The 10208-nt window shown below is 47.1% G+C and overlaps 1 protein-coding gene across 2 annotated transcripts in view; it reads left to right on the top strand.

The window, feature by feature from the left end:
• LOC135822541 (uncharacterized) overlaps window positions 1–10007 on the top strand; it is a 62367-nt gene extending 52360 nt beyond the window's left edge. For both annotated transcript variants that reach the window (XM_065335334.1, XM_065335335.1), the window contains exons 19-20: window positions 8296–8345; window positions 8907–10007. In XM_065335334.1, the coding sequence (XP_065191406.1) occupies window positions 8296–8317 (22 nt within the window). In that variant the 3' untranslated portion in view covers window positions 8318–8345; window positions 8907–10007. The remainder of the gene's footprint in view (window positions 1–8295; window positions 8346–8906) is intronic.
• Window positions 10008–10208: the final 201 nt, after the last annotated feature.

A 10208-nucleotide genomic window follows, 5' to 3' on the forward strand; every position in this document is an offset into this window, starting at 1 on the left:
CGCGTGCTAGAGTGTACGTGAAGTGTGTGGGTACAGTGAGGGCTGCGTCCCACCCGCCTGTGTGGATTTACAGGAAGTGTGAGTTACGAACTCTGAAGAAAATGTTGAACAGTCTCTGCTGGGATGACGACTACACCATAGCTCAGTGGTTAGAGCATTGCTAGCTACAAGCGAGGGTCCCTGGTTCGAGTTCTGGTGGTGACAGTCAATTTTTTCTTCAGACTTTTCCCGTTTGTCTCTTTCCCTCAAACTAGTGAAGATCATTATTATTATTATTATTTTGAAAGGATTGGGAGAACTTCAAATTCAAAGGATCAATTGGGGAAGTGAACTGCCTGAAAAGAGAAAAAAATCGCCAAACCCCCACCACCAGGACTCGAACCCGGGACCTTGCTTGCCATGAGCAATGCTCTAACCACTGAGCTATGGGACCGGGCTGAACCTAGAAGGCGCTGACAAGTTTTTCACCCCAAAGGCAGCTCACAACACGTGCCACACATACTGATGGCACTTGGGTCTTTCTCCCTCCCCTAGGGGACCAAACACGGTCAGTTTCTGGACCCTACCAGAAGTGAAAGAGAGTGATAAATTTTGAAAGGATTGGGAGAACTTCAAATTCAAAGGATCAATTGGGGAAGTGAACTGCCTGAAAAGAGAAAAAATCGCCAGACCCACCAGGACTCGAACCCGGGACCCTGCTTGTCATGAGCAATGCTCTAACCACTGAGCTATGGGACCGGGCGGAACCTAGAATGCGCTGACAAGTAGTGGACATGACTCCACTAGACATCTACTTGGTCTAGAACGACCGGGGACTAGCCAAACTCTCTTCAAGATTCCTAGAACCTAGAAGGCGCTGACAAGTAGTGGACATGACTTCACTAGACATCTACTTGGTCTAGAACGACCGGGGACTAGCCAAACTCTCTTCAAGATTCTTTTGGTATAGAATTTTCGGATCCTTTAGAGAAAAATTCGATTTCATTTAGGGCTGAGTCGGGTAGCATTTTCTTCGGGTATCGGGTCCGGGTAGTTTTCCACGGGTAGCACGGGTACCCGATCGGGTAATGTTTCCATGGTAAGACCACAATGCACACCGGCCCCTTCCCTTGCGCACTGGGTAGACATGCGTGAATTATTTGTACATGTGCACTGTACATGATGTCATCTGCGACTTCGGGTTTTCGGGTACTATTCGGTACCCGTCTACCCGAGGTCCTCACGGGTAGCACGGGTACCCGACTACCTGTGCACACCACTAATTTCATTCCTCTTTAAATATTTGTTTCACCCCTAGAAATAATAAAAATTTGGTTTGTGAGCAACACTGGCTCACACTCAATCACTGCTTTTCACCAGAAAAATATTTTCATTCAACGTTTCGGTTATGAAATAACCATCATCAGGAATGAAGTGGGCACACCGGTTAGGAAGGGTTAATAAATGAGGAGCGCTGCGAACTGATAATAAATCACACCTGCATGCACTATTACGAGAGAGAAAAAAAGGACAAAACATCGCAAAAAAGCTGGTATAGAAATACTTCAGTAACACAATACGCAACAACTCTGAATATGGCACAGGTACAGGCACCAAACAGCATGTACATGTACAGTAGGTGCGTGCATACATATAATTGCAGGCGCTAGCAACAACGGTAGTAGTAACAGTGCATGGAGTGCAAAACCACCACTATCCAGGAAAAGCGAGTATGAGGGCCAGAAATATCTACAAGGTATTACTTCACCGGAGACTTCACAGGAGGTCCCACCCTGCGTTATTGTTTATGCTGGGGCTCGCGAATTTGTATTGCTTCGCGTATTCTCCTCCTGGCCCGATCCGACTCAGTGGCAAGGACGCGAACCTCTGTGAATGCCGGCTCACCAAGCGGCAGTACCTCGCTGCCACGGTGAAGTCGGTAGTGCTCGCCGAGGGCTTTTCCAGACGTCTTGTAGCGCGAGTTATCATTGTGTTCTTTTGTTCACGTTGCTACACTACGACCAGTCTCTCCAACATACTTCTCCGAGCATTTGCAGGTCAGACGATACTGATGATACCACGTTGCGTCGTGTGCATTCTACCTCGCTCGACTGGCATGCAACGCAGGCGGCTTTAGGCCTTCCTTGTCGCCTCGGGGGCAGCGGGATCCGCCCACTTACGGCAGCAAGGTCCAGTGAGGCTGGACTTAGTGACGCTGTTGGAAAGCCTTGCATTCTTGCAGATTATCTGCATGATTTGTTTAGAAGACGGTGGACTCCCTAGTGGATGGCATCCGTTTTGAATGGTAACTTCAATGTGGATCGATAGTCTTCAAGTTCTTTTGTTTAGCAGGTCGCCTGGCTCGTTCATGAGCAGTCGCGATAACTTTGTCAGGAAAGTTGTTGAATTTTAATGTGTCAATAACCTTTTGCTCACTTCGCTGGCGGGCTGCAGGATCAGAGGAAAGGCGCGGAGGAATTCCGAACACGCGATGGCGGGTTTTTGCTGTTGCGGAACACATGAGTTGAAATCTGAGACGAGACCACTATGGCAAGCTTTGCGGAACAGCTCGAATGATATTGCGCCCTCGGAGGAGACATGAATAGTCGTGTCCATAAAGTCAACCGACCCAGTTTCCTCCGAAGATTGATATGTGAACTTGATGCTCGCATTGGCGGTATTGAAGAATGCAATAAGTTGGCGGAAAAGCGCGGCCCCCAGTGTCCACAGCATAATGATGTCATCAATATAGCGCTTGTAGAGTACGGGGGCACCAGGTGCGTTTTGCAACAGCGAGGTTTCAAGGTCATGCATGAAGATAATCGCAAACGGGGGCGCTAGGTTGTTACCCATGGCGATGCCTTCCCTCTGGTGGTATACCTTCTCACCAAATCTGAAACGAGAGAGCTTGGAAGCTCAAGGCCCTACGCTGTGCTTTTTTGCCTTGATGACCTAGGCAAAAAAATAGTAAATTTTTCATTTCTCCTATTTTTTTTTCAAGACATAACCTGGGATTTGAACCCGCACTATATCGCCCTGCATGCATATTCCGATACACTTCGCATACATACTAATTCCTCCAAGTTGCTTCACGTTATGATCTTGCATTTGAAAGCCCTGTTTGAATATTGTGGCCAGCTGTTTGTGGCCAGCCGTCTTTGATGGTACGGTAGGGTACGGGACAGGCACGGTCGAGGGTAATACGACACCGTCTACCACCTTGATGACCTAGGCAAAAACGCATAGGGATGTTATAAATTTTCAATTCTCCTATTTTTTTTTCAAGGCATACCCTGGGATTCGAACCTGCACAATGATCGCCCTACATGCATTACCCGATACACTTCGCATTCATATTCATTATTCCAAGTTGCTTCACGTTATGATCTTGCATTTGAAAGCCCTATTTGAATATTGTGGCCAGCTGTTTGTGGCTAGCTGTCTTTGATAGTACGGTACGGTACGGGACAGATATGGGATAGCGCCAGATAGAGGTCCGTCCGCCACAAACAAACACTAAATTAAAGCTGTGTGGACCCTGGCTAGCACCAGACGTTACTGAAGTAACGTCTTCTGCATAGCTACGGGAATAAATACTACATATTCCCTGTCTATGTAATAAAAACTACATATTCCCTCACGTCTGAGTTGTGAAAAAAACAGGTTTCATGACCTTTGTGAAAAGGTATGGTGCTGAGTTCAGTCCAAAACACAGGCACTGAAATTCGAACAGCTTGTCTCGCCAAGAGAATCGCACATACTTGCAATATATATCCACTGGAATGGAGAAATAAGCATCCTTGAGATCCAATGAGGTAAGGTACATGTCCTTGCGAATGAACGGTAAGAAGCTAGGGAGGTGCTCCATTTTGAAATGAGGAGCGTGCAAAAACTCATTGAGTTTCTTCAGGTTAATGATCAACCTCATTTTCCCGTTCTTTTTGGGTCGCAAGAAAATGTTAGACACAAATTGGTCTAACCTGGGTTCTACCTCAAGGATAGCTCCCTTCCCCAATAGATTTGGATCTCAGCGTCCACCAATGATTCATGAAGCTCAGAAGCTGTAAAATCTCTAGGCACTGATGCCATTATAGGAGTAGAAGCAAAGTCAAGTTTCACACCAGCTATGGTGTTAAACACGTGCCTATCACGTGTTATGTTTGTCCAGTTGGCTAGACACAGCTTTGTACGGCCAACAGAACTCACCTCAGAAGTTATTGGTGCTTGGACTGGTGTTTCTGGTGGGGCTTCTTGTAGCCCTGTTTGTATGGGTAGTCCTTCTTTGGGGCGGACTGGCCCCTCCTGTTTAAAGACTGGTGGGTCTGGTGAGTGTTCTGCTTAGACCCGTACGATGAGCGGCGGTCAGCCTGGTGGTACGGATGAAACCGTGAGTCACCACGTGTGCTAGACACGCTCTTGGAAACCTTAGCCAACTCATTAATCTCCGTGATGGAGTCCTGAATATTGTCGCCAAACAACTGGTTTGTGACAGGCACGTACACATCACATAAGGACCTGTAGTTCCTGTTGATGCCAGAGCACATTACCTCCCGGCCTCGTTGGGACAGTTCGAATACTGAATTTCCTAGCAGCGCTATAGCTGACGACAAGAGTTTGCTGGTGTTCGTCAATGCCTCAGCTGATGGGCTAGGTTGCATCAAGGTTTCTTTTGCTGCTACGACGCCCGCCATACCTTTGACCACCAGATTCTGCGTGGTCTCCATGTGGACGTCAGTGGCTTTCGTCCACTTGCCCAACCGAGTCTTTCCAAATCCCCTCGTTCACTTGGGGTACTACAAGGGTTGGGCAGTTGGCGGGTCGAGGACAGCGGCGTTTCATGTTTGTTTGAAGTTTTATTTTACATTGCAAGCCAAACGGGCATTGATGCCCAATATTATGATGGCGATAGAATAAAAAGTGTGGCTCGATAAAGCTGCACTTGAGAAAATGAGAAAACAGTCAATAGGAAGTATTTGTACAGGTAATTACAAGTCAAGTTCGAACGAAGTAACACTCAGGGAGAAATAGGAAGATGAGGACCTATGCCAGAGGGAGGTGCTATTCAGCCATATTAACCATAGAAAAACACTTTCAGCAATCTTTTAAACGGGGTTGGACGACGAGTGGACGTGAGTTCCTGTGGCAGGGTGTTCCAAAGCTTCACGGCGGAAACCAATGGTCGGCTGTTGCTAGATATTCACCGAGTTAGCGGAACAACGTATTTGCTATTGTCATTGCCACGGGTGTTACTGGGAGGTTGGAGGGCTACTCTATCTTTCAGAAGAGGGCTGATGCTGCTGGTGTGGACACGGTGCATAAGGAAACGGAGTTTGCATTTGGCACGTTCAATTACAGGGGTCAGGGAAAGGCGAGTGTATGCAGGAGTGGTATGGGACGGGAAGGGCAGATCGGCTACGCAGCGAACCCATCGCTTGTCGAGGACAGCGAGCTGGTGCTGCTGCTGAGCCGTAAGTGCAGAGAAGAACGCGTTTGATCCATAAAGCATATCAGGAAGTATAAGAGCAGAATAGAAGAGGAGTGACTGGCGTTCAGATAGCGACGGGCGGATGGTTCTCAGGGTGGTTAGCTTCTGGGAAGTTTTACGTACTATGCTGGAGACCTGCACGTCCCACCGAAGACAGGAATCGATCTGTAGGCCCAGAAAGCGAGCAGTGGTGGTCTGGGTGAGAGGCGTCCCATTGCAGTTAACGTTGAGTTCCAGGGTACTACGGCGGGATGCCTCAATGGCTAAGACCTGCGTCTTGTCAGGGTTTAAAACCAGGCCTTTCCCGTGTAGGTAGTCAGCCAAGTTTGACACAGCAACTGATAAGACTTGATTTAGGGTTGCTACGGATCTGCTTGCGGTGTCGAGAAGAATGTCATCCGCAAACAGCTGGGAGTGTGCTGGGCTGGTGACGCTATGGACGTCCATGGTATATAGTGAAAACAGCAAAGGACCCAGTACACTACCCTGAGGGACTCCACACTCGCATGCAGTTAGGCCCGAGCACTGCCCACTCGCCAGAACTACTCTCTGTCGACGGTCCGTGAAGTAGCTCGCAAACCAACGCAATGCAGTCGAAGATACACCCAAAGCAAACAAATCTTGGATCATGAGCTGGTGCCGTACTTTATCGAATGCCTTGCTCATGTCCACTAGTACTGCGCCAGTATGTAGCTGGTGGTCTGCTGACGACAGATAGCGGTCCATGGCCAAGGTCAAGGCATCTTCCATGGAGTGTTGTGGCCGGTACGCAAACTGATTGGCGGGCAAAAGTGAATGGGTTTGTAAGAAGTCACACAGGCGTTTGTGGACTATCTTCTCCAAGATCTTCGATGCTATTGGCAGCAAAGATATGGGACGGTAATTGCGAGATGCGTTCTTGTCACCAGACTTAAATAGGGGTAGAACATTTGCAATCTTCAGGGAGACGGGCACAATGCCAGACGAAAGGGATGCATTAATTAATATGGATAGCGACGGAGCGAGGGCTGCTGCACAATGCTTCAGGATGAATGCCGGAATACTGTCGCTGCCCTCAGCTTTACGAGCATCGAGTCTCACGAGGAAGGTGAATACCTCCTCAACACTAGTGGCCTGGAATCCCCGCAAAGGATCCCGTGGTGACGGACCACAAGGTAGGGATAGCTGCACAGGTCTACTTGGATCGGAGACTACTCCACTGAATTGCTCACTGAGTGCTGCTATACTGACAAAGGGTGGAGTGGAAGTTTTGGTCCGGCCGCTGAGCTCGTTTATTGTCTTCCAAGTGAGGCGTGCATTTGCCTGACTCCGTGTGAGAAGATTCTGGGCCCTGAGGCGTCGGGACATTTGCTTAGCCTCGGCTCGTGCTGATGTGAATACAGTTCGCAGATCCATGTCAGTCGGCGAGGCTCGCCAGTGACGATGTGCTGCGTTGCGAAGTAGAATAGCGTCGTGGAGGGCAGGTAATTTCCAAGGACAGGGCGTGTGGGAGGAAGATTTAGGCCGATACGTTCGGATAGGAGCTTGCTCGTCCAAAACATTAGCGCCAAGCTCTTTGTCTCCCACGAAAGAAACCTGTTCTAAATCGCCGGCTTCGGCTGAATCAGGGAGTAAGGCTGAAGGTAGGACCTCCTCATCGACATCCATCAACTTCTGACCCAAGTCATCGGGTTGAGGAGCAGTGGTGTGCTGAACACCTGGGTTACTGGTACCGGAATTCTTCGTCAATAATTCCGTAATGGAAGTGAGTTGGGCGATAGAAGAAACGTCTGACTTCAACGTAGTGACAGAGGTCTCCAACTTATTGAATTGTTCCGAGGAGACGAACTCCAGATCAGCATCGATGTCGCCAACATCCATGGAAAATACTACAAGAAACTAACTAACTTGCTAGTTAAAAAAAGGAAAAATACTGTTCCCGAAAAAGGGAAAGACACAAGGAAGCTTTTCAACGGATCTGCGACCAGCGCAAAGAAAAAACTGAGTTGGCCACGCGCGCGCATGCGCTTACAGGGAACTGGCCAGGAAAAAATTTTCTTATGAAAATGCTTTAAAAATTGCGGATCTGTGACTATTGCGTACCGAATGTCTCAAGTAAGAACGTACTTACTGTGCATGACTTAGGCATGCACAGTGCTCCTGGATGCAGAGAGAAGGTGAAGTAGAATTATTATTATAATGAGGCTAAATTAGTATGCGACATAATGGGAGAGCAACAGCGGAACGTGTATAATTTATATTACTTAATTAAGTACAATGTAGTCGGAGCATCGCAGGGAAGATACAAGAGCATTGCACCCACATTGCTGTACATCTATGCACCGGATGTGAAAGTTTTACATGTCAGATCATTGGTCTATGCAATGCATGGCCAGAATCATGCTTGTAACCGCCTGACCTCAATGCTAGCCTAGAGCGGTGATAGTATGTGTATTTACAAAATTTTACCTGCCACCCCAAGAGCAAATGAAAAAGGATAGGCTAAGAGCGAAACACACCTTCTTTCATAGTCCACTCTATTAATCTCTGTGCTCATGCTGTGCTTTCACTCACCTCCAAACGGCACAATTAGCACACTCACTCTTACAAAAAAAGTCACCACCTTACTTGGAGTGACTTTATCGATGGTGCTGAGAACGAGGTTGGCCAGAGAGTGCATTCCCTAGAGGATAGATAAAAGTCATTTGGCATCAATAAGCCAAAGGCTGCTGTTGACCTTTCTTCCTATTGGTCATTGATACAGCCATTGATAGTTTGTCCTTTGAGGAATTGACTGTGTATATCCAGAGATTTTACCCCAGCAGTGTGTGCTGCCTTCTGTTTTCTAACAGGGAAGCTGCATACAATGACTGAGCAAGCACTGTATTGAGAATAGCAGCAGGTAAAACACAGTTCTGGTAACTACCAGTGCACCTAGCGATCCGATTTGTACTTCCTCCCTTCTGGTCCCGTGCCGTTTCTTGTCTTTTTCACCTTTGAAAGGAAGTGAAGACTTGTCTCTTTTGCGTTGTAACCTACGGCCCACAGTGCTTGATGGGACCTGCGAGTAGACAGTAGCATTATGTCTTCACTATTGCAGTTAGTTTGTACGGCCTAGTTGCTCAACTTGAGTGTATTGTATATCTAAGGTTCTGGTATTATAAGTTCCCATGACACCATGTGGCTTTCTCTGACAAGCCGCCACGCATTCTCTGATTGGGTGCATGGTGAACGCTTTCCTGGGATTGTCTTGCCACAGTGGTTTCTGTAATGCACTGCATAGAGAAGAAACCTAATATGCGTTATTAATTTTGTAGCGTGGCAGCAATATACAGCCAATGGACATAACTTATGAGTTGTTGATGACCTACCTAACAGGGTAACTGTGAGTCTAAGCTGCTTCTGTTCGCAGTAGATTGGTTTCTTTGTGTTAATATATTGCTCTGTTTTGATTCCTCTACAGGGAGTGTGAGCTGTGAATACAATGGCGGACTCACCTATGGTTAGACAGCCAATCACCATGCCTAGCTGCTGCAATTGCAGTTACGGTATTCTCTTTACTTCCATGCCATGTACAGTATTCACTGTTTTTCATGTAGTACATATTTTATCTATCCAGTTGCAATGCACGCTCGCTAAGGAGCTGTTTTGCGATTCCGTGATAGCGATTCATTTGTTTGCTTTGCTGTCCAAGACTGGCTGTTAATGTTATCGCAACCTCACAGTCAGTCACCAATACACTGTACTTGAAAGTTGAAACTGTGATTCTGCAGTGGCCATGGCAATGGTGTTAGTCACTGCATTTGTCTGAGTGGCATTGTAAACCTATTGACAACTTGACATTTTATGTACAAGCGCACTTGAATCTTTGAATTTTGTCCATGAGAGTGATGCAGAATAGGGATGCACCTTTCCTCTTTCAGGGCGAGACCGTTCACTGCTTGAGAGTGACAGTCACAACTGACCATCAATATGCGGTGTTATATTTTTTGTATTCTTAGACATGCGGTCTTCCCTCGTGTCCCTCTTTGACATTTGGCTTTATCGTTGATGTGTGTGCGCGTGTGAGTGTGTGTGCGTGCGTGTGTGTGTGTGTGTGTGTGTGTGTGTATGTGTGAGATACTGCATATGATCACCAGATAGCCTCGTTCTCTAGCTCTCTCTCTCTCTCTTCTGATCTTCCTTTCTCCATTCTTGATAATCACCAACTCCTCTCTCGCATTTACCTGAGCTTACAGTCTTCTCCTTGTATCTTCGTGTTTTCCCGCACTATCTCTTTTCGCCGTACACTGGCAACGTTGCTGGCGATCCGCCATGGCAACCCTCGTACCTTGATTTGCTGGCCGCATGCTTCACTGCTTTGTTCTTTGAGTTTTCTCCATTGAGACAAGAGAGAAAATTTAATATTTTCCTTACAATAATGAATCTTCGAGTCTGATTCTAGAAATTGTAAATTGGTCCTTCGAGCCTCTCAGACGATGGCTGACATTGTCTTGGACGCTAAAGAATTAGCACTTCATGTCATAATAATTATTAGTAGTGACCCACAGACTCGGTGCCCAGACCTTACAGTGTTCTTGTGAGTGCTTCTGTCTGACCAGGGAGTAGTAAAATTCCCGTGTTTTACTACTCAGTCCCTGGCCAGACTTTGCTTGGCTAGCTTTTGGGCTTATTTTCGTCATTCTGGGATCCATGAGAACCGCCCAGGTTGTTCGTCTTGCCTGTTGGTTCATTGTATCAGACCGTGGTTGCGTGCATGTCTAAA

The sequence above is a fragment of the Sycon ciliatum genome, chromosome 8 (assembly GCF_964019385.1).
Source record: "Sycon ciliatum chromosome 8, ocSycCili1.1, whole genome shotgun sequence".
NCBI lineage: Eukaryota > Metazoa > Porifera > Calcarea > Leucosolenida > Sycettidae > Sycon > Sycon ciliatum.